Source organism: Mustelus asterias, chromosome 2 (assembly GCF_964213995.1).
Source record: "Mustelus asterias chromosome 2, sMusAst1.hap1.1, whole genome shotgun sequence".
Classification (NCBI taxonomy): domain Eukaryota; kingdom Metazoa; phylum Chordata; class Chondrichthyes; order Carcharhiniformes; family Triakidae; genus Mustelus; species Mustelus asterias.
The window spans coordinates 146,257,090-146,281,359 of record NC_135802.1 but is presented as its reverse complement, the minus strand read 5'-3'; the positions used below and the strand labels follow the sequence as shown (position 1 = coordinate 146,281,359).

Genomic DNA, 24,270 nt, shown 5'->3' with positions numbered 1-24,270 from the left:
ATTCTTAAGAGGTCCTACTCTCTCCCTAGTTACTCTTTTACCCTTTATGCATTCGTAGAAGCTCTTTGGATTCTCCTTTGCCTTATCTGCCAAAGCAATGTCATGTCCCCTTTTTGCCCTCCTGGTTTCTCTCTTAACTCTACTCCTACACCCTCTATACTCTTCAAAGGATCCATTTGATCCCAGCTGCCTATGCATATGCCTCCTCCTTCTTCATTGTCTTCTCCTTGTCTTCATGAGGCCACATTCCCCTCACCCCCTTCTGGCCTCACCTCGCACTCCACACCCCGTTGAACTGTGGATGTTTGTTGTGGTGGCTGCACGACTCCTACAGTGGTCCTGTCCAGATAAATACTGGTGTGTAGCACCAAGGGCAAAGAGACCCCTGTACTCCCCAATCCCCAGCGCAGTACTGATCTGACTCGATGACACAGCAGGGTCCATGGGTCCAGCAGCACGGTGCTGCCCAGGAAGACCAGCATGGCATGGAGATGGAGGGCAGGAACCAGTCTGGCCTGGCAGAGTGGTGTATAGCACATTAGGAGCCATGCAGCACTATGGCGGAAAGTTGTCGCACTCACATCAAAGTCTCTCATGAGCTGAGGAACGACCTTGTGCATGCCACTCTTTAACAATCGCTGAGGTAAATTCCCGTTGGCGTGACCCAAGATTGAGTGGCCTGATGGGACACTGGCATGCAGCTGTTTTGCAGCTGCTTTAACGAGCATTCATGAGATGCAAATGAACGAAAATGGCATTCATGGCACCAGCCAGCAGGAAGAGTGACCCACCGTTAACTCACCACTGGGAGAATTGCAATGTGATCACCGGCAGGTTTCTGACTTTTTAGCTCTGGCCAGATTCACCAATCCCGCCAGCCACCAAACCCACCATGGGCTAGTTAGGAAAGTTCCGCCCCAGGTCTTTCATCATCTGGTACTTTCTAAGCTCCATCGAGTTCTGCTACCACCATCTTCACTCGATGCAGCGATAACCAAGTTTGTTGACTAATCAATCTCTAAAAATCAGTTAACAATTAAGCCAAACACGAGGTAAGAAAAACCGTGTTTTTTTGTCCTAGGCCTGCTGCAATGTTCCAGTGAAGCTCAACGCAAACTGGAGGAACCGCATCTCATCTTCCGGTTACAGCCTTCCAGGCTCAACATCGAATTCAACAACTTCAGATGATTAGCTCTACACCACCTCAACCCCTTTGTCTTCATTTTATTTAACTTTTAACTGTTCTCTACCTTTTAATTCTTTATTGCCTTTATTTTTCTTCCCCCCACACTCTTGCCTCTTATTTTATTCCCATTTCCTTACCTTTTCTTCCCCTTTTTCTCAATTTTATCTATCTCATCTATCACATCTTCTCCTCTGATTTCAGCTTCTCTGCCATTTGGCCATTCACACCTCTATTCTCTCTATGGACTGCCATTAGCACCTCTTAGCCTTTCCCCTTGTTTTTGTGGCTATGACTCATCTTTCATCCCCTCACCCTACAGTATAAATATCTCTCACTTTCTATGCATTTCAGCTTTGATAAAGGGCCATCTGGACTCAAAACGTCAGCTCTTTTCACTCCTTACAGATGCTGCCAGACCTGCTGAGATTTTCCAGCATTTCCGCTTTTGGTTTCAGATTCCAGCATCCGCAGTAATGTGCTTTTATTAAGAAAAAAAACACATGTTGTGGAGATCTTTGGGAACCATTGGCTTAACATTAGCTGTTCCTCCCCAAGCAAGCAACAGTTACCACACATCACATTTTTAAAAAAAATGACTCACATTGTATCCCAAATGTTATTTTCTGAAACTACTTTGTATTTGAACAAATCAACAATTCCATCACCTCCCAGGGAGCCTGTTTCATCATAATGGAGGGTAAAGGAACAAGGTGTAGATTTAGCTCTAACAATCCAGACATTCACTTCTATTTGTATTCTTGAACTTGGGCTGATATCCCGAAAGATTCACGATGCTGGTGTTGGGTGCAGAACTCCACCTCAATCAGCCGGGCTTGCCTTGAATTATCTTCACCCCGTACCTCTCACCGCTGGTCGAGTTGGCCAAAATAACCCAATCTCGGTCCACCGAAACGTCCCTCATTCTCACCGATTGTGGCAACAATCCTTACCTCGACCTCCTGGATTCTGTACGGTCTTCAGCTATCTGACTACGACACGTGATCCCAAATGTATAAGTTTGCCTGCTTCGATCGGGTTGCGCAATGGAGTGCCATGCACCAAGAGAAACACATCTTTAAGGGCGGTGAAACAAAAACAGAAAATGCTGGAAAATCTCAGCAGGTCTGACAGCATCTGTGAAGAGAAAATAGAGCCAACGTTTCGAATCTAGATGACCCTCTGTTTGAGCTCTGACGAAGGATCATTCTGACTCAAAACGTTGGCTCTATTCTCTCTCCTCACAGATGCTGTCAGACCTGCTGAGATTTTCCAGCATTTTCCGTTTTTGTTTCAGATTCCAGCATCCGCAGCAATTTGCTTTTATTATGGGAGAAGATGGCTTGATTTGAAATCACACCAGTGACGGACTGGGTGAAGAACACAGTACATATTCAATCGGCAAAGGCAGGATTCATGGCACCAAGTGATGCACAGAAGGAGCAAGAATGTTTTTCTTTATTTGCTCTTGTGACACCATGCAAGGTTAATTTCCCTGAAGTCATTAAGATTCGAGGACTGGAGTCACAGATCATAGAAGTATTACAGCACAGAAGGCTGCCATTTGATCTATTGTGCCTTGGCTAGACCGGCTGGAGGCGAGTCTGGCCTGAGTAACATCAAATTGGCACAACACATCTTTCCAGGTAATTTTCCATTGGTGCTGTACCAGACTGACTGAATTCCATTGCCCATCTTGGTGTGATGAGATTTGAGCTCATGGGGTGGTATTTAATGGAGGCAACAAGGGTCTCACCCACCACCTGAAGAGCAGGGAAGTGCCTCATGTTGCCTCTTTTCAGGAGCGCCTGCTGAAACATCGTTTAGAGAAGGAAATCTGCCATCCTTAACCTGGTCTGGCCCACTTGTGACACCAGAGCCACTGCAATGTGATTGTCTCTCAACTTCCCTCTGAAATGGCCTAACAAGCCGCTCAGTTGAATCAATCGCTCAAGAAGGCAGCTCACCACCATCTTCGAGGGGGCAATCAGGAACGGGCAACAAATGCTGGCCAACCATGGATGCCCATGTCCACAAATGAATAAAATCAAAGTGCCAATCAGACATTTAACTGGACAGAGGTGGGCCTTCCCTAGGAAATCCCACCCAGAGAGAGTTGCTAGCCAAGCAGAGGCCAGTAGCTCTATTGAATGGCAATGCCACTAGAGAGATAGTGGCTGCTGCTGGTACAACACCCACCAAGATCGAATGTTCTCCACAGGAACATTGGAATGGGCACTCAGCTGTTCAGAGTCTGCTCTGCCACTCATTCAGATCTGGCTCTAACTTTTTCCCGCGCCATCCCCATACGCCTCAATGTCATTAATATCCAGAAATCTATCAATTTCTGTCTTGAACAGGCTCAAAGACTGACTTTCCACAGCCCTCCGGGTAGAGAATTCCAAAGATTCACCGCACTCCGAATGAAGAAATTCCTTCTTGTCTCAGTCCTAAAAGGGTCTGTCCCTTATTCGGAGGCTGTTTCCTCTGGTTCCAGACTCATCAGCCAGAGGAACCATCTACAGCTACCCTGTAAGTTTCAATGAGATCACCGCTCATTCTTCGAAATGCCACAGAATACACAACCAGTTTGCCCGATCTCTAATCACTAAAACAGGAGACTAACTATTGTGCTAGTTGTTCATTAAAGTTTCCACTGTTGCTATACTTTGATCAAATGACAATTGATTCCTAATGTTATTAACAAAAAGGTCAAAATTACAATTTATTTTCCTTTGAACCCAGGACACTCATGCTCTCATTCATAACCAGACAAAATTTGTTCTGTGAAGAAAAACACAGGAAAAATGTCAAATTAGATCGTACAAACACGCCGTTTTGCTGTGGTAACCTTCACACCCTACACTGCCCCTGCAGTCCTTAACACTACTGTCCTTAACACTGACAAAAACAAGGTAGCAGGTAGGAGAATAGATACAGAGAAGCCACCGCAAAGTAGCACCCTGTCCCTTCTGCAACAAATTAAGAACGCACAAAGTTCTGTTATTTTGCAACTATTAGCTTATTTTGTTAAGGATCAAGGATCAATATTGCAGGAACACCAGCAGAGTTAGAGCAGAGAGGGGGAGGTGAGGTAACTTGAACCAGTGTGATACAGGCAATAGCAAGCTTACGTCTTTACAAGTCTTGTACACTGTAGGAGAGAAACATAGACTGGGGGAAATGAATCAGTAGGTATCAAGCGCTGAAGTACTGAGAAAGAGGATTCAAAGGAAAAACAGTAACAAGTCTCAATTTCAATACTGAGAGGATGGTGGGAGGGACAGAGGACGGTAACATTTCACTCAGCATTCTGCTCAGATTCAAGACATCCAGACAACTAAATGTTTTGGGCTCTGGTTATGTGATTGTATCATTTAGATATCCACAGCCTTTGAGATCCCAAACTGGCTCCCAGGTGATATTATTGCAGGGTAGAATTTACAAGCGGCTGGAACAGGTTCACTGAGCGAGGAAGCACTCTCACTTCATCCTTCATTTAAAGGATGCATTGTGTTTGGCTCTCTGATCTCTTCGAACGCTTTAGCCGAATAATCAAAGCATTCTCACACTTCAAGGAAAGGGAGTTTCCACTCTTCCGATTAAAAGACAGATATATTGGGAAGTGCTGATTTGGAGAGGAAAAGAGCTTCAACAAAAGAAAGACAGACAGACAAGCGCAGATGAGACAAGGCGCAAGGGCGGGAGCGCGAGGGAGACAAGGCGCAAGGGCGGGCGCGCGAGGGAGACAAGGCGCAAGGGCGAGGGTGCGAGGGAGACAAGGCGCAAGGGCGGGCGCGCGAGGGAGACGAGGCGCAAGGGCGGGCGCGCGAGGGAGACGAGGCGCAAGGGCGAGGGTGCGAGGGAGATGAGGCGCAAGGGCGGGAGCATGAGGGAGACAAGGCGCAAGGGCGAGGGTGCGAGGGAGACAAGGCGCAAGCGCGAGGGAGACGAGGCGCAAGGGCGGGAGCGCGAGGGAGATGAGGCGCAAGGGCGAGGGTGCGAGGGAGACGAGGCGCAAGGGCGAGGGTGCGAGGGAGACGAGGCGCAAGGGCGAGGGTGCGAGGGAGACGAGGCGCAAGGGCGAGGGTGCGAGGGAGACGAGGCGCAAGGGCGAGGGTGCGAGGGAGACGAGGCGCAAGGGCGAGGGTGCGAGGGAGACGAGGCGCAAGGGCGAGGGTGCGAGGGAGACGAGGCGCAAGGGCGAGGGTGCGAGGGAGACGAGGCGCAAGGGCGAGGGTGCGAGGGAGACGAGGCGCAAGGGCGAGGGTGCGAGGGAGACGAGGCGCAAGGGCGAGGGTGCGAGGGAGACGAGGCGCAAGGGCGAGGGTGCGAGGGAGACGAGGCGCAAGGGCGAGGGTGCGAGGGAGACGAGGCGCAAGGGCGAGAGTGCGAGGGAGACGAGGCGCAAGGTCGAGGGTGCGAGGGAGACGAGGCGCAAGGGCGAGGGTGCGAGGGAGACGAGGCGCAAGGGCGAGGGTGCGAGGGAGACGAGGCGCAAGGGCGAGGGTGCGAGGGAGACGAGGCGCAAGGGCGAGGGTGCGAGGGAGACGAGGCGCAAGGTCGAGGGTGCGAGGGAGACGAGGCGCAAGGTCGAGGGTGCGAGGGAGACGAGGCGCAAGGGCGAGGGTGCGAGGGAGACGAGGCGCAAGGGCGAGGGTGCGAGGGAGACGAGGCGCAAGGGCGAGGGTGCGAGGGAGACGAGGCGCAAGGGCGAGGGTGCGAGGGAGACGAGGCGCAAGGGCGAGGGTGCGAGGGAGACGAGGCGCAAGGGCGAGGGTGCGAGGGAGACGAGGCGCAAGGGCGAGGGTGCGAGGGAGACGAGGCGCAAGGGCGAGGGTGCGAGGGAGACGAGGCGCAAGGGCGAGGGTGCGAGGGAGACGAGGCGCAAGGGCGAGGGTGCGAGGGAGACGAGGCACAAGGGCGAGGGTGCGAGGGAGACGAGGCGCAAGGTCGAGGGTGCGAGGGAGACGAGGCGCAAGGGCGAGGGTGCGAGGGAGACGAGGCGCAAGGGCGAGGGTGCGAGGGAGACGAGGCGCAAGGGCGAGGGTGCGAGGGAGACGAGGCGCAAGGGCGAGGGTGCGAGGGAGACGAGGCGCAAGGGCGAGGGTGCGAGGGAGACGAGGCGCAAGGGCGAGGGTGCGAGGGAGACGAGGCGCAAGGGCGAGGGTGCGAGGGAGACGAGGCGCAAGGGCGAGGGTGCGAGGGAGACGAGGCGCAAGGGCGAGGGTGCGAGGGAGACGAGGCGCAAGGGCGAGGGTGCGAGGGAGACGAGGCGCAAGGGCGAGGGTGCGAGGGAGACGAGGCGCAAGGGCGAGGGTGCGAGGGAGACGAGGCGCAAGGGCGAGGGTGCGAGGGAGACGAGGCGCAAGGGCGAGGGTGCGAGGGAGACGAGGCGCAAGGGCGAGGGTGCGAGGGAGACGAGGCGCAAGGGCGAGGGTGCGAGGGAGACGAGGCGCAAGGGCGAGGGTGCGAGGGAGATGAGGCGCAAGGGCGGGAGCATGAGGGAGACAAGGCGCAAGGGCGAGGGTGCGAGGGAGACGAGGCGCAAGGGCGGGAGCACGAGGGAGACAAGGCGCAAGGGCGGGAGCACGAGGGAGACAAGGCGCAAGGGCGGGAGCGCGAGGGAGACAAGGCGCAAGGGCGGGAGCGCGAGGGAGACAAGGCGCAAGGGCGAGGGTGCGAGGGAGACAAGGCGCAAGGGCGAGGGTGCGAGGGAGACAAGGCGCAAGGGCGAGGGTGCGAGGGAGACGAGGCGCAAGGGCGAGGGTGCGAGGGAGACGAGGCGCAAGGGCGAGGGTGCGAGGGAGACGAGGCGCAAGGGCGAGGGTGCGAGGGAGACGAGGCGCAAGGGCGAGGGTGCGAGGGAGACGAGGCGCAAGGGCGAGGGTGCGAGGGAGACGAGGCGCAAGGGCGAGGGTGCGAGGGAGACGAGGCGCAAGGGCGAGGGTGCGAGGGAGACGAGGCGCAAGGGCGAGGGTGCGAGGGAGACGAGGCGCAAGGGCGAGGGTGCGAGGGAGACGAGGCGCAAGGGCGAGGGTGCGAGGGAGACAAGGCGCAAGGGCGAGGGTGCGAGGGAGACAAGGCGCAAGGGCGGGAGCGCGAGGGTGACGAGGCGCAAGGGCGGGAGCATGAGGGAGACGAGGCGCAAGGGCGAGGGTGCGAGGGAGACGAGGCGCAAGGGCGGGAGCATGAGGGAGACGAGGCGCAAGGGCGAGGGTGCGAGGGAGACAAGGCGCAAGGGCGGGAGCACGAGGGAGACAAGGCGCAAGGGCGAGGGTGCGAGGGAGACGAGGCGCAAGGGCGAGGGTGCGAGGGAGACGAGGCGCAAGGGCGAGGGTGCGAGGGAGACGAGGCGCAAGGTCGAGGGTGCGAGGGAGACGAGGCGCAAGGGCGAGGGTGCGAGGGAGACGAGGCGCAAGGGCGAGGGTGCGAGGGAGACGAGGCGCAAGGGCGAGGGTGCGAGGGAGACGAGGCGCAAGGGCGAGGGTGCGAGGGAGACGAGGCGCAAGGGCGAGGGTGCGAGGGAGACGAGGCGCAAGGGCGAGGGTGCGAGGGAGACGAGGCGCAAGGGCGAGGGTGCGAGGGAGACGAGGCGCAAGGGCGAGGGTGCGAGGGAGACGAGGCGCAAGGGCGAGGGTGCGAGGGAGACAAGGCGCAAGGGCGAGGGTGCGAGGGAGACAAGGCGCAAGGGCGGGAGCGCGAGGGTGACGAGGCGCAAGGGCGGGAGCATGAGGGAGACGAGGCGCAAGGGCGAGGGTGCGAGGGAGATGAGGCGCAAGGGCGGGAGCATGAGGGAGACGAGGCGCAAGGGCGAGGGTGCGAGGGAGACAAGGCGCAAGGGCGGGAGCACGAGGGAGACAAGGCGCAAGGGCGAGGGTGCGAGGGAGACGAGGCGCAAGGGCGAGGGTGCGAGGGAGACGAGGCGCAAGGGCGAGGGTGCGAGGGAGACGAGGCGCAAGGTCGAGGGTGCGAGGGAGACGAGGCGCAAGGGCGAGGGTGCGAGGGAGACGAGGCGCAAGGGCGAGGGTGCGAGGGAGACGAGGCGCAAGGGCGAGGGTGCGAGGGAGACGAGGCGCAAGGGCGAGGGTGCGAGGGAGACGAGGCGCAAGGGCGAGGGTGCGAGGGAGACGAGGCGCAAGGGCGAGGGTGCGAGGGAGACGAGGCGCAAGGGCGAGGGTGCGAGGGAGACGAGGCGCAAGGGCGAGGGTGCGAGGGAGACGAGGCGCAAGGGCGAGGGTGCGAGGGAGACGAGGCGCAAGGGCGAGGGTGCGAGGGAGACGAGGCGCAAGGGCGAGGGTGCGAGGGAGACGAGGCGCAAGGGCGAGGGTGCGAGGGAGACGAGGCGCAAGGGCGAGGGTGCGAGGGAGACGAGGCGCAAGGGCGAGGGTGCGAGGGAGACGAGGCGCAAGGGCGAGGGTGCGAGGGAAGGTAAAACGGAAGGGCGGGGGCGCGAGGGAAGGTAAAACGGAAGGGCGGGTGCAAGGGGAGACAAAGCACTGGGATGAGTGCGGGGGGGTGTGGAGACACAAAGTGCAGGGGCTGGTGCAAGGAAGGCAAAGGCACAAGGGCGGGGGCGCCAGGGGAGATGAAGTGCAGGGTCAGGCACAGGGAGGGCGCGAGAGTAGGAAAGTGCAAGTGAGAGGAAAGGGAAGAGTGAGAAAAGGAAAAGGAGAGAGATCCCAATATATTATAAGTGATCGAGAAGAATATTTGAAGGAGTTGGCATGATTGGAGAAATGTAGTCATGGGTAAAAAAGACTACCTCTTCATTGGGTACACCATCAGGATTCATGGCCTGGAAATCCAAAGAAGGGCGTGCCGAATTCTTCCTTATAGTAGCGCCACGAGACTCATCAGCAATGCTCTGAATCTGGGGTGTAAGGGGTGATAAGCACATGCAAGCAACCACAATCAAGTTAGTCAGCAGTACTAAGAGCAATTAGTATAACCAACATAATCAGAATTCACCTCTCCATGGCTGCATCCTACTGATTGTTACATACCTCCCACACAGTTCTTGACTTTATTTCTTACCGTCTAACGCTTCTATTGAAGATAGAAGCTTCCCACACAAATGGAAGCGGAAGAATGACTGCGGGTCTTCGGGAATATTTCTCAATGGCCATTTAGACCCAAGGGCAGCATGTGCACCTGTTCTTGGTTGGCATGTGAACAGTCAGTGCCGGGTTAACAAAAAAGCCATCTCAAATTATGATGTTCTGAAAGTAACAGCCCTTCTGGCAATTGCAAAAATAGCAGGTGAGAAACAGAAGGCAGCAGATGGAATTGCAGCTTCAGTTCTGGTGTTTACTTTGCTGAAGGAGTGTCTCTGTGACATTCAGGGATACAGTTTTCACATCACAATGTACAACCTGGGGAGAACGGACCATTTTGAAAGCCTTTTGACATCAGGTTCACACTGTGCAAATCTGCAGGCTGTTTAGTCAAATACCAGACTATTTAGTAAGAAGTCTCACAACACCAGGTTAAAGTCCAACAGGTTGATTTGGAATCACGAGCTTTTGGAGCGCTGCTCCTTCATCATGAGTGTCTCACCTGATGAATAAACCTGTTGGACTTTAACCTGGGTGTTGAGAGACTTCTTACTGTGCCCACCCCAGTCCAAAGCCGGCATCTCCACATGGGCTATTTAGGGCTAATGACAATACAAAATGCATCATGTGCTGCTTAATACATTGCCAGTAGACTTCAATTAAGACAGCACCATGAACAATGGTATTTCAATCTGTATACAGCATTCATTTGTTGTGAGCAAAAGCCCACTATCATTCATCCCAACATAAATAGCAATATGCAGCCAGGTTTACAGCAAATATATTAACTCACACACTTGTGTGCAAAACAACCTCACTGTAATTGTAGTGTTTAATAGTAGCTTTCCTTACATAGCTCCCACATGATCCAGGATTCTACAGTGAACCGATTCCAATTCATTCGGTTTGAGCATTCACATTATTGTATACTCACCTGGCGTCTGCCGGAGCTGGAGACAACTAGAATCAGGAGCTGCTGCATGTGGGCAAGGGCTGGGGACTCTGTCTCAGCGGGACCAAGATTGAAAGAGAAAATTGATGAAGGAAAAGTGGTCAACAGAAAGACCAGGCTGACAGGAGAATAGGACGGAGTTGAGACTGGCTGGCCAATTTGCGTACAGTACTTACAACCAAATCACCATTCCCAAGTGTGACCCATTGGGATAAGTTTTCATTTTCACTGTGCGTGCGTTAATCCGATGGAATGGATGACCTGTCACCCCTGTAGTTGTGCATCGCATGAGATCTACACACGTCAGATGATCTGTTGCCAGATTACCATCCCAGTAGTGGAATGCTTACTCCTTTACACAAGGCAGTTTTAAGATTGGACCCCACAGTTAACACTATTATGGGTTTTAAGTGTAATATGAATTGTATTCACATAGAATTTCTCATACATCCTTGCAACCAACGAAGACTGTTCTGAAAGGAAATCATTGCTCTAACATAGGAAATGCAGCAGCCAAAAGCAAACTCCCATAAAGAGATATAATAATGCCCAGATAAACTTGTGATGCTGATTATGGGTTAAATATTTGCCAGAATCTTTGCTCTTTTTCAAAATATTTGTATATTTACTGGTGTTACAAGTAGGCTAACATTAACATGGCAATGAAGTTACTGTGAAAATCTCCTCGTCACCATACCCCAGCACCTGTTTGGGTACACAGAGGTAGAATTTAGCATGGCCAATGTACCTAACCAGCACATCTTTCGGACTGTGGGAGGAAACTGGAGCTCTCACAGGTGCGGGGAAAACATGCAGACTCCACATGGAGCGGGGAATCTAACCCAGGTCTCTGGTGCTGTGAGGCAGCAGTGCTAAGCACTGTGCTACCATGCCGCCCCAAATAATGCCATGAGATCTTATACATCCAAGCAGACAGACCATTTAACGTCTCATCTGAAAGACCATACCCTTCGGCAGTGACTAGTACAATATGTTCCAGTACGTACGGCAGCTATTAACCGCGTGATCTATTGGTAATCCTGACGTGTCCAATTGCATTTCTGATCAGCAAATCAAAAAAACGCAAAAGACAGTGTTCTGGTTTGTAATGTCATCACGCAGATGCTTGGTGTGTGTGTGAACCTTCCTCTGCATTTGTTGGTAAAATGAGAAGACAAAAAGCAGAGAATGTGTGAGGATTTGTTTAAGTAATTGGAGCTGCTTTATTCCCTTGGTTACTGAAGGGTGGTAGACGTTTGTTAAGTAAAACTTAAACTATGCCTATAAAATGTAATTACCACAATCAGGTACAATTACACGATTGGCAAATTTGTGCCTTGTAGCACTGCAGTCATTTTCACTTTGTGGAATTGTGAAAAGCTTCAATAAAACACTTGCGTCAATTATCGAATATGTCAGAAAATGAGGCTGGAAGTGAATGAGGAAGTCAGTGATACGTGGGAGCGATTTCTAGCGATCCCACGAGAGTGAGAGTGCGAGTGCGAGTCTTATATTGTAGCTCCAGTTGTCATTGCCTCGTCTCCAGCCCAATAGACAGAAGTTTATTTGGGAATGACGACAGTGGCCCAGGAGGATGCAAGGTACAGATCCATTTCACAATCATAGAATCCTACAGTGCAGAAGGAAGCCATTCACCCCAACGAGTATGCATCGGCTACAATCCCACGCAGACCTTATCCTCATAACCACATGCATTTACTCTAGCTAGCCCCCCTGACACTAAGGGGCATTTTAGCATGGCCAATCAATCTAACCCGCACATCTCTGGACTGTGGGAGGAAACCGGAACACCCGGAGGAAACCCACGCAGACACGTGGAGAACGTGCAAACTCCACACAGTGACCCAAGCCGGGAATCAAACCCGGGTCCCTGGCGCTGAGAGGCAGCAGTGCTAACCACTGAGCCACCATCCCACCCGTCAACCAATACTTAACCAACATTTAATCGATTTGTGGAAGTGAATGACTGATCCTGCAACTGGTAGGGTTTTGCTTCTGTTCTGTAATAACTGGGCTGTTTTTAACCATTTCCACCACCTCTCCCATGGCATCAGGCCACCAGATGCAGTCGACCACGAGAAGCTGGCCTTTACCTGGAGGACTCGCACTTGACTGACTTTTTAACCTGCACACGCCCATTTATTCATTCCAGTGTAGGGCCAGCCGGGTTTGCCAAATGCAAGGAGTCGTTTATAACTAAATGGTTTGTAACCAAATTAACCTGCAACTTCTTCAGAATGGACCAGCAGCTCAGTGAGCGCCCAATTATGAATCCATGATTCAGAGTGGGTTACACCAACTTCACCAAAAATATTGGCCTCACGACATCAAACAATCGTTCAATTGGCTCCCAGTAATTATTTGTGTTTATTCATTCACACGTCTGCTATTGGCAGAAACTGTTTGGAATCAGTCAACACAGTTTTGTTTCAACCATAACCCAGTGGAATTGCTTTCTAGAATCCTTACCTTTTACTGTCGCGTGTTCAATATAATTTTCTACCTTGACGCAGCATGACTGACATTTAAACATATATTTATGTATCACTTAGAGTAAAAGTAGGAACTGTGCAAAACATTATGAAATTGACACACAAAAAACCCAACAAACATGTTGTGAACCTGCAAACAAATACTGTTTCGTGCGAACATCATCAGGCATGAGAGAGCTCTTTGCAAGTAGAATGATGTACATTTCTTCGGCAGTAGTGAGCAGATTTGCAGCCAAAACATGCTTACCTCTCGCTCCCTTTCGTTTTTGGAGAGTTGCATCTGTTTCAGCATCTGTGATCTCTGCTCCATCACCAAGGTTCGCTCGTACGTGAAGGCTGAAATATCATTGTCCAGCTGGGAGTTGAAACAAAAAGGGACAAAGCCCCAAAGAGTCACTAATAAACACCCGACATGCTGGCCTTTGTTCAGGAACTTAAATTCACCGGTGGTACATGAAACGATGAGGACCGTTACAACCTAAGCTTCTCCTCCGAGTTCAGCAGATTCAAAGAACGTTAAAATGAGAAGGAGATTTAATAGGTTAGAGAAAGAGAAAAACTGTTTATTAATTAGCGTCACAAGTAGGCTTACATTAACACCACAACGTACTTACTGTGAAACCTAGAAACTAGAAACAGAAGTAGGCCATCAAGCCTGCTCCACCATTCATTTTGATCGTCAAATTCAATATCCTGACCCCCCGTTCCCCCTATATTCCTTGATCCCTTTAGCCCCAAGAGCTATATCTAATTTTTTCTTGAAATCAGACAACGTTTTGGCCTCAACTACTTCCTCTGACAGTGAATTCCACACATTTACCATCTTCTTGTTGAAGAAATTTTTCCTCACCTCAATTCTAAAAGGTTTATAAGAACATAAGAACATAAGAAATAGGAGCAGGAGTAGGCCATCTAGCCCCTCGAGCCTGCCCCGCCATTCAATAAGATCATGGCTGATCTGAAGTGGATCAGTTCCACTTACCCGCCTGATCCCTATAACCCCTAATTCCCTTACCGATCAGGAATCCATCTATCCGTGATTTAAACATATTCAACGAGGTAGCCTCCACCACTTCAGTGGGCAGAGAATTCCAGAGATTCACCACCCTCTGAGAGAAGAAGTTCCTCCTCAACTCTGTCCTAAACTGACCCCCCTTTATTTTGAGGCTATGCCCTCTAGTTCTAGTTTCCTTTCTAAGTGGAAAGAATCTCTCCACCTCTACCCTATCCAGCCCCTTCATTATCTTATGGAAACTATGATCCCTAGTTCTGGACTCCCCCACCATTGGGAACATTCTTTCTGGATCTACCCCCTCTAACCCTGTTAGAATTTTATAAGTTTCTATGAGATCCCCTCCCACTCTTCTCAACTCCAGTGAACATAATCCTAACCGACTTAGTCTTTCCTCATATGACAGACTTGCCATCCCAGGAATCAGCCTAGTAAACCTTCGCTATACTCCCTATGTAGCAAGGACAACCCTCCTCAGATAAGGACACCAAAACTGCACACAATACTCCAGGTATGGCCTCACCAACACCCTATATAACGGCAGCAAACCATCCCTATTCCTATATTCAAATCTTCTCGCTATGATGGCCAACATACCATTTGCCTTCTTTACAACCTGCTATTCCTGCACGCTTAGAAGAATCATAGAATTATTACAATGCAGGAGACCATTTAGCCCACTGAGCCTGCATCGACAAAAATTCCATCCAGGCCCTATCCCCATAACCCCACGTATTTAACCTGCTAATCCCGCTGACATAAGGGGCAATTTAGCACGGCCAATCAACCTAACCTGTACATCTTTGGGTTGTGGGACGAAACCAGAGCACTGAAGAAAAGTATGAATTTAATTCCTCAGCCATTTCGTTATTCTCTGTTATGAATTCTCCCGTTTTTGAGAGTAAGGGGCCTACATTTGTTTTTGTCAATCTTTTTCTCTTTACATATCTATAGAAACTTTTATAGTCAGTTATGTTCCCCGCTAACTTACTTTCATACTCTATTTTTCCCTTCTTAATCAGTCCCTTGGTCCTGAATTTTAAACTGCCCCCAATCCTCAGGCCTATTGCTTTTTCTTGCCAATTTGTATGCTTCTTCCTTGAATCTGATACTATCTCGAATTTCTCTTGTAAGCCATGGTTTGGTCACAATTCAATTACCACTCTTGTGCCAAACAGGAACAAACAACTTTGAGAGTTCACCTATTCGTTCTTTAAATGCCTGCCATTGCCTATCCACTGTCTTTCCTTTCAATGATGTTTCCCAGTCCACCATGGCGAATTCATGCCTCAAACCATCATTGTTACCTTCATTGAGATTCGGGGCCCTGGTCTCAGAATCAACTGCATCACTTTGCACCTTGACAAAGAATTCTACTATATTATGGTCATTCATCCCCAAAGGTTCTCTTAACTAAATTGCCAACTAATCCTCTCTCATTGCACAACACCCAGTCCAAGATGGCCTGTTCCCTTTGTTGGTTCCTCAATGTATTGCTCCAGAAAACCATCCCATATACACTCCAGAAATTCCTCTTCGATTGTACGGTGACTAATTTGACTCTACCAATCTATATGCAGATTAAAGTCACCCGTAATCACAAATGTTCCTTTAACAGATGCATCTCTGATTTTCTCTCTAATGCTTTTCCCAACATTACCGCTACAGTTTGGTGGTCTCGATACCACCCCCACCAATGTTTTTTGCCCCTAGAAAATTCCCTAGTTGCCACACTCCGGCGTCTGTTCGGGTACACAGAGAATTTAGCATGGCCAATACACCTAACCAGCACGTCTTTCAGACTGTGGGAGGAAACCGGAGCAACTGGAGGAAACCCATGCAGACACGAGGAGAACGTGCATACTCCGCACAGACAGTGACCCAAGCCGGGAATCGAACCCGGATCCTTGCCGCTGTGAGGCAGCAGTGCTAATCACTGTGCCACCGTGCTGCCCATTCATTCTGGTGGGAGAGTTCAGAGCAAGGGAACAAAGCCTAAAAGTTAGAGCTCAGCCTTTCAAGGAGTAATGTCAGAAAGCACAACATTTAATTAAGTATTTAGATGAGTGAAAGGCTACATGTGATGGAAAATAGGATCAGAATAGATAAGTGCTTGATGGCTGGCACAGATACAATTGGCCAAATGACCTCATGATGGGCCATAAAAATTCCATGATAATGACACTTATCACAAAGTTTAGTGACAATCCGGAACTCTCCCAAATGGATGTAGATGCCGTGTCAATTGAAAATTTCAAGTAGATTTTGTTACATGAAAGTATCCAGGGCTCTGAGGCAAAGGTACATAAATGAAATTGAGGCACAGATCAACCCTGATCTAATGGAATGGTGGCACAGGCTCAAGGGACAGAATGGCCTACTGCTATCCTGGTGTAAAGGCTGCACTTCCGTCATCTTTCAGGGACCAGCATCCTGCACTGCAAAGGGCAGAACAAAGTTTCACCTGAAATTATGTCAGGTAATTTTTCAGGCATCCCTCGCAAGCACCTGAAACAGGAAATGCGAACAAAGGGCACTCCAAAACCCCATTTTAGGCCACCTCATTAAAGCTGGCTGAGCATCAGTCAGTGTGGCAGCAATGGAGAGTGCTTTATTTAAAAACTTTGATTTATTGGTTGGTTGCGAGCTGCCTGTGGAGGTGGGACAGGAAGCGGAAGATGACCCAGAGGCAAGAGGCTCAAATTAGAGTCAACCTTAGGGACCCCAGCTTGGAGATGCTAAGTGCCCACTAGTATCCCTTTGGGCTCGAGATTAGGTGGATTGGCCATGGTAAATTGCCCCTTAGTTTCCCAAGATTTGTAGGTTAGGGGGATGAGTGGGGTAAAAATGTGGGGTTATGGGAATAGGGCCTGCGTAAGACGCTCTGTTGGAGAGTCGGTGTAGACGGGCCGAATGGCCTCCTTCTTCACTGTAGGGCTTCTATGATTGCAGCCAGAAAATTTCTACCCCACCATTGGATGGTGCCCCAATAAATGTAGACTGATACTTCAAGATTCATTATCACCCAATATGGTCATAGAACATAGAACAGTACAGCACAGAACAGGCCCTTCGACCCACGATGTTGTGCCGAGCTTTATCTGAAACCAAGATCAAGCTATCCCACTCCCTATGCCTATCCAATAGCCACTTAAATGTTCCTAAAGTGTCTGACTCCACTATCACTGCAGGCAGTCCATTCCACACCCCAACCATTCTCTGCATAAAGAACCTACCTCTGATATCCTTCCTAAATCTCCCACCACGAACCCTGTAGTTATGCCCCCTTGTAATAGCTCCATCCACCCGAGGAAATAGTCTTTGAACGTTCACTCTATCTATCCCCTTCATCATTTTATAAACCTCTATTAAGTCTCCCCTCAGCCTCCTCCGCTCGTACAAGTAAAACAAATGTCGGATGGGTAGATCTCTATGGACCCGAACTGTTATGAAGTTCACTGAATGTCCCCAACTCAATTTGGCTGGCATCATAAAACAAATGGAAGGGGTAAACCTTAGGAACGTAGGGTCATGAACATGCCCCCCCAAACCTATTCTTTCATTCAATTAGATCATAGGAACTAATGACTGTTCCCGCGGCTGGTAGGCTTTTGTTTGCATTCTGTAATGGCCAGACTGTTCTTACCATTTCCACCACCTCAACCTCGGCGTCGAGACGGAGTTGGTACAGGAACAGCTGCAAATCCTTCTTCATCTGGATACTGTTGTCATCTATCTGGGCGACAGTGAAGATGCGCATCTTGCACTTCCTCCAAACCTGCAACACATTCACTTATCAGTCACCATTATTATAAACAGCAACTTGCATTTATAGAGCATCTTTAACCTAGTCACATTTTACAAGTTGTTTATTTCTATTTATTTATTATTGTCACAAGTAGGCTTACATTAACGTTGCAATGAAGTTACTGTGAAAATCCCAGAGTCGCCACACTCCGGCGCCTGTTCGGGTACACTGAGGGAGAATTTAGCACGGCCAATGCACCGGACCAGCTTGTCTTTTGGACTGTGGGAGGAAGCCCATGCAGACATAGTGAGAAGGTGCAGACTCTGCACAGACAGTGACCCAAGCCGGGAATCGAACCGGGTCCCTGGCGCTGTGAAGCGGCGGTGCTTGGAGCCTAAGCAGCTGCTGAGAGTGGTTGGCCATGGAGGGGTGAAAGCAATTTGGAATGCACAAAGGTGCCAGAACTGGGAGGAATTCAGACATCTCAAATGTTTATACACTGAAGGAGTTTACAGTAATTGTAAAGGGCTAGGCTAATGCAGGGTTTTGAAAGGAACGAGGACAATTTAAAATCCAGGGATTGTCAGAGCAGAGCTAATGTAAACCAATGAGCACAGGACTGATGGTTAAATGGTATTTTCTGCGAGATAGAATGCGGGCAGGGTTTGGAGGAGTTTAAGTTTACAAAGGGTGCAAGATGGGAGACTGGCATTGGTCAAACCTAGAGATATCAAAGGCATGGATGACAAGGCTGCATTTGTAACACTGGAAGCAAGCGGTTAGACTTCCAGTCATTGTGACTGAATCTGTTGAAAGGTGTAGAAAGGTTACCTTGTGCTGACTGAGGAGGAATGGCAGTAACATCAGTAATCCCCCATCGTGGACAATCCACCAGATATCGATGGTGCCTCCGGCGAACCGCTCCTGGTTTGTCGGGAAGGAATCTATGTTCTTGGTCACCAGCAGCGCCTGGTGAGCAGCTGTCGTTTCACGTACCATGTCTGTAATGGGACAAAATCTGTGTATTAGCTTCAGGGGGAGACGGTGGTATAGTGGTATCACTAGACCAGTAACTCAGCGGCCCAGGTCGCTGCTCTGGCGAGATGGGTTTGAATCCCACCACAGCAGGTGGTGCAATTTGAGTTCAATTAATAAATGGGGAATTTAAATCTAATCTCAGTAATGATGCGCATGAAGCTATCATTGAATGTTATAAAAACAACCCCATCTGGTTCACTATTGTCCTTTAGGGAAAGATATCTGCAATCATGCAACTCCAGACCCACAACAATTTGTGTTGACTTCTATTGGCACGGTGGCATAATGGTTAGCACTGTTGCCTCACAGCTCCAGGGACTCGGGTTTGATTCCCTGCTTGGGTCACTGTCTGTGTGGAGTTTGCATGTTCTCCCCATGTCTGAGAGAGTTTCCTCCGGGTGCTCCGGTTTCCTCCCACAGTCCGATAGAGTGCGGGTTAGGTGGATTGGCCATGCTAAATTGCCCCTTAGTGTCAGGTGGACTAGCTAGGGTAAATGCATGGGGTTATGGGGATAGGGCCTGGGTGGGATTGTTGTTGCTGCAGACATGTTGGACTGAATGACTCCCTTCTGCACTGTAGGATTCTATGATTCTATTCTATAAAATGTCCAACCATTTTCTTCAGCGCTTCAGTCTCTTTCTTGTAGCTCTGGCCTTCCTCCTGGAAAGTAGAACACTCCTGTGTCTTCTCTGCCAGCTGGGTCTCCAGTTCCTTCATAGTGACATTAAATTCATTTTGCACATCTTTGGACCGTGGGAGGAAACCGGAGCACCCGGAGGAAACCCATACAGGCACGGGGAGAATGTGCAAACTCCACACAGACAGTGACCCGAATGGAACCTGGGTCCCTGGTGCTGTGAGGCAGCAGTGCTAACCACTGTGCCACCCAACCTTTAGAACACATTACAGTTTAAAAGGTATGACGGAGACCAATTGATAGAGGGCTCGAAATGCTTAAATGATGAACTTGTAGAAGCAGATTCAACAGAGATAGCTCTTCAATTAAAACTTCAGCAATTTCAAGCATCAGAAATGTTGTGCAAGCAGCAAGAACAATGTTAACAATATGCAAAAGAATTGCTCAAGTTTTAAAGTGTATTTATTAGCATCACAAGTAGGCTTACACTAACACTGCAATGAAGTTACTCTGAAAATCCCCTGGTTGCCACACTCCGGCACCTGTTCGGTTACACTGAGGGGCAATTCAGCACGGCCAATGCACCTAACCAGCACATCTTTCGGGCTGTGGGAGGAAACCGGAGCACCCGGAGGAAACCCATGCAGACACGGGGAGAACGTGCAAACTCCACACAGACAGTCATGCCGGGAATTGAACCTGGATCCCTGGCGCTTTGAGGCAGCAGTGCTAACCACTGTGCCACCATGTTGATGCTCGAATGCAGAACTGATAACAAAACTGATGGAACTGTTGAACTCTGATCCAGCCTGAACTGCAGGATGGATGAGATGCACAGTATGGAGGAGCAAATCCAGACCTTGAAAGCAGGGAAGGGAAATTCTAAGAAACACATTGAGGATCTAATGATTGAGTCAAAAGATTCTGAACAGCAGGGAGTGACCATGCAAGAAACATTCCGGAAGAAACGGAATGCCCAGGTGAAGTTTCTGCAGCAAAGACAACTCAACTTACCGGAGGAGTTGTGGAGCTGAATGAAAAAGCCAACAAGCTTTGAAAACAACTGGAAAAGAAGTAATCAAACATTTGGCTAAAATTGGGAATACAAATTGGAACGAACTTCCATATATGTGGCAATGACCCACACGGTGAATGAAAAGGAAAAAGATCCAAGAAAGAGACGAGCACAATGTTCGTCCACCCCAACAACCAGCATGACAGCTGAACTGACACAAAAGAATGAAAGAAAAGAATGGAAAAAATACCCAGATGCCAGAACAACCTCCAAGTCTACAGAAAGAACAGGCAGCTACAGAGCCTGCCAGTCCTCAGACAGTACTGTGGGTAAGATAGGAAAGGGGTAAAAAGCCACCAGAACATCTGAAACTTTGAAATGGAGGAAGAGAGGGGAAATGGGATCGTGATAATATAGTAATAACAATATAAATGGCCAATGGTAATAACAATGTAAGACATAAGAGAAATTATAATCACTTAAAATACATTGGATAAAGACTTGTGGGGAGATATAGTATATGGGTCTAACATATATAGGGTTAGTGAGGGACTGAGTACAGTACCGCCCAGGGAGCAACGCACAGAGCGCAGTACCGCCCACACAGCAATGTACAGAGCGCAGCACCGCCCATGCAGCAACGTACAGAGCGCAGGACCGCCCACGCAGCAACGTACAGCGCGCAGGACCGCCCACGCAGCAACGTACAGCGCACAGTCCCGCCCACACAGCAATGTACAGAGCGCAGCACCGCCCACACAGCAACGTACAGAGCGCAGCACCGCCCACACAGCAACGTACAGAGCGCAGCACCGCCCACACAGCAACGTACAGAGCGCAGCACCGCCCACACAGCAACGTACAGAGCGCAGCACCGCCCACACAGCAACGTACAGAGCGCAGTCCCACCAAGGCAGCAACGTACAGAGCGCAGTACCGCCCACGCAGCAATGTACAGAGCGCAGCACCGCCCATGCAGCAACGTACAGAGCGCAGGACCGCCCAGGCAGCAACGTACAGAGTGCAGTCCCACCAAGGCAACAACGTACAGCGCGCAGTCCCGCCAAGACAGCAACGCACAGAGCGCAGTCCCGCCCAGGCAGCAACGTACAGAGCGCAATCCCGCCCAGGCAGCAACGTACAGAGCGCAATCCCGTCCAGGCAGCAACGCACAGAGCACAGTCCCGCCCAGGCAGCAACGTACAGAGCGCAGTCCCGCCCAGGCAGCAACGTACAGAGTACAGTACCACCCACATAGTAATGTAATAGGGTAAAAACATGGGGTTGCTGAGAAGGGGGGGGGGGGGGGGGGGGGTGGGAGAGGTGGCTGGGCAAGATGTTGAGTCAGTGCATACAAGATGGGCCAAAAACCCCATGTTTTTACCCTGCTAATCCCCCTAACCTACACATCTTGGGGCAATTTAGCATGGCCAATGCGTCGAACCTACACATCTTAGTGGGAGGAAACCGGGACACCCGGAGGAAACCCACGTGGACACAAGGAGAATGTGCAAACTCTGCACAGACAGTCACTCAAGACTGGAATTGAACCTGGGTGCCTGGCGCTGAGAGGCAGCAGTGTCATTGCAGGGATTCTATGATTTTAGCTCAGAAACAGCAGAATTAGTTTGGATGGAGCTAACAAAAAGCCAGTGGCAGAACATATTGGTGGGTGTTATTTATAGGCCCCTAATGATAGTTATAGTGCAGAACAGAGTATAAAACAGAAAATTAGAAGTGCACACAATAAGGGTAATACAGTAATCGTGGGGAAGTTTAACTTTACATAATCGAGTGAGCAAAGCTAATTTGCAGTAACAGTGTGGAGGGTGAATTCGTGGAATATATACAAGATAGTTTTCCTAGGCTGAGAAACTAACTAGAGGACAGATTATTTTGACTCTAGTAATGTGCAGTGAAAAAGGATTAACTAATAATCTTATAATAAAGGGGCCTGAATGGGAGAGCGATCACAACATGATAGAATTTTAAGAAGTTTGTAAGTCAATTAGTTAAGTCCGAGCAGAGGTGAAACCACAATCAGGCAGGGGATGAAGTTAGCCCATTGCACAGGGGGGTGTGCTGACATCTGCGATCATGGTTTTCCCCAGAGTAAGCGATCAGGGTAGCCAATGAGGGTAAACCGAGGCTTTACCTGATGTAATTTTTCAAAGCTATCGCGACCTTTTGGCTAAGATGAAGCATTAAATCAAGCCCAGGAGGGGGTGTGATGCCTCATCCTGTCAGCTGGCATCTTGTTTGATCGAGCCCAAGATGGGATGCAATATCCTTGTCTCGTCAGCTTGGACCTGCCTTGTCCCTCATGCGGGGACCATGATTGGACTTAATTGGCTTTTTGATTAGAAGTACCAAAAGGTACAAAAGAAAAGTCAATTAGTTTTGGGTGGCATGGTGGCACAGTAGTTAACACTGCTGTGTCAAAGTGCCAGAGACCCGGGTTCAATTCTGGCCTCGGGTCACTGTCTGTGTGGAATTTGCATTTTCTCCCCGTATCTGCGTGGGTTTCCTCCAGGTGCTCTGGTTTCCTTCCACAGTCCAAAGATGTGCGGGTTAGGTTGATTGGCCATGCAAAATTGGCCCTAGTGCCAGGTGGATTAGCAGGGTAAATATATGGGGTTACGGGAATAGGGCCTGGGTGGGATTGTGGTTGGTGCAGACTCAATGGGCCGAATGGCCTCCTTCTGCACTGTAGGGATTCTGTGATTCTAGCTAAGTCCAAAAGTCTTAAGTCTGAACAAAGCAAACTTGAGGAAGAAAGCCAAATTGACTCAGATAGATTGGAGAAAACTATCAAAATAAATTACAAGCAATGGCTAGCACTTAAATAATTAATACATAATTTACAACAAATACACATTCTTTTCAGACACAAATGTGTGGTGCAGCTATGATTAGTGAGGAGTTAAATCTGGTGTTCAATCAAAGGAAGCATCTTATGCTTTGTCAAAATAGCCGTAAGCCTGAGAATTTGGAGGATTTTGGAATTCAGCAAAGGAGTCCCAAGAAATCGACAAGAAAAGAGATTAAGAGTAGACCAAGAAGCCACTCAAAAAGAGACAAGAAAAGTTTCTGTCGGCATGTAAATAGGAAGAGATGAGTGAAAGTAAACATGTACCATAGAGGCAGAGACAGGTTAAAATTATAACGGGACATTAGGATTTGGAAGACATTAAACAAATACTTTGCATCTGTCCTCGGTGTGAAAACACTAAAAACATTCCAAAAGTAATGGGAAACCAAGGGATTAGCCAGAATGAGGAATTTAAAGCAGTCAGTGTATGTAAAGAAATTGTTCCATTTAATCTCTCCAGTACTAAGTAGTGACAAATCCCTTGGAGATGACTTGCACCCTGGCATTCTCAGAGATAGCTGCAGAGATAGTGGATGTATTGGTACTGATCTTCCAGCGTTCCCCAGAATCTAAATCTGTTTCCAAGGTCTGGAAAGTCACAAACATTTAAGAGGGAGAGAGAAACCAGCAAACTATAGATCAGTTAGTCTAACATCAGTAATTGGCAAAATGCTAGAATCAATTATGAGAGACACAGTAACAGGTGTACTTCGAAAACCATAATATAATTAAACAGCAGACTTCTGAAAGGGAAATTTTATTTGTAAAATCAGTTGGGAATTTGCGAGGATGTAACTAGTAGGATGGCTCAGAGGGAGCCAGTGGATGTAGTGTATTTGAAATTTCACAAGGTATTCGATAAGATGTCACACAAGTGGCTATTACATAAAATGAGGCAATATGATTCATACAATCATGTTGTTATGCATTTTTAGAATGCATCAGGGCTCCGATTTGACCTTGAGTTTAGGGAGGACCTGATTGAGGTGTTTAAAATGATCAAAGTTGTAGCTGCTATGGGCAGCATGTTAGCACTGCTGCTTCACAGCGTTCGAGACCCAGGATTGATTCCCAGCTTGGGTCACTGTCTGTGTGGAGTCTGCACGTTCTCTCCGTGTCTGCATGGGTTTCCTCCGGGTGCTCCGGTTTCCTCCCACAGTCCGAAAGATGTGCTGATTAGTTGCATTGGTCATGCTAAATTCTCCCTCAGTGTACCTGAACCGGCACCAGAGTGTGGCGACT

The 24,270-nt window shown here is 49.5% G+C and overlaps 1 protein-coding gene across 5 annotated transcripts in view; it reads right to left on the bottom strand.

Annotated features, from left to right (window-relative positions):
• The window catches only part of LOC144479228 (solute carrier family 12 member 7-like), a 265,054-nt gene that overhangs the window by 16,285 nt on the left and 224,499 nt on the right, over positions 1-24,270 (bottom strand). For 4 of the 5 annotated variants that reach the window (XM_078197896.1, XM_078197927.1, XM_078197905.1 and 1 more), the window contains exons 19-22: positions 18,297-18,466; positions 17,364-17,495; positions 12,953-13,060; positions 8,949-9,056 (exon numbers count right to left, since the gene is read on the bottom strand). In XM_078197896.1, coding sequence (XP_078054022.1) covers positions 8,949-9,056; positions 12,953-13,060; positions 17,364-17,495; positions 18,297-18,466 — 518 coding nt within the window. The remainder of the gene's footprint in view (positions 1-8,948; positions 9,057-12,952; positions 13,061-17,363; positions 17,496-18,296; positions 18,467-24,270) is intronic. The other variant, XM_078197911.1, reaches the window with a different exon arrangement.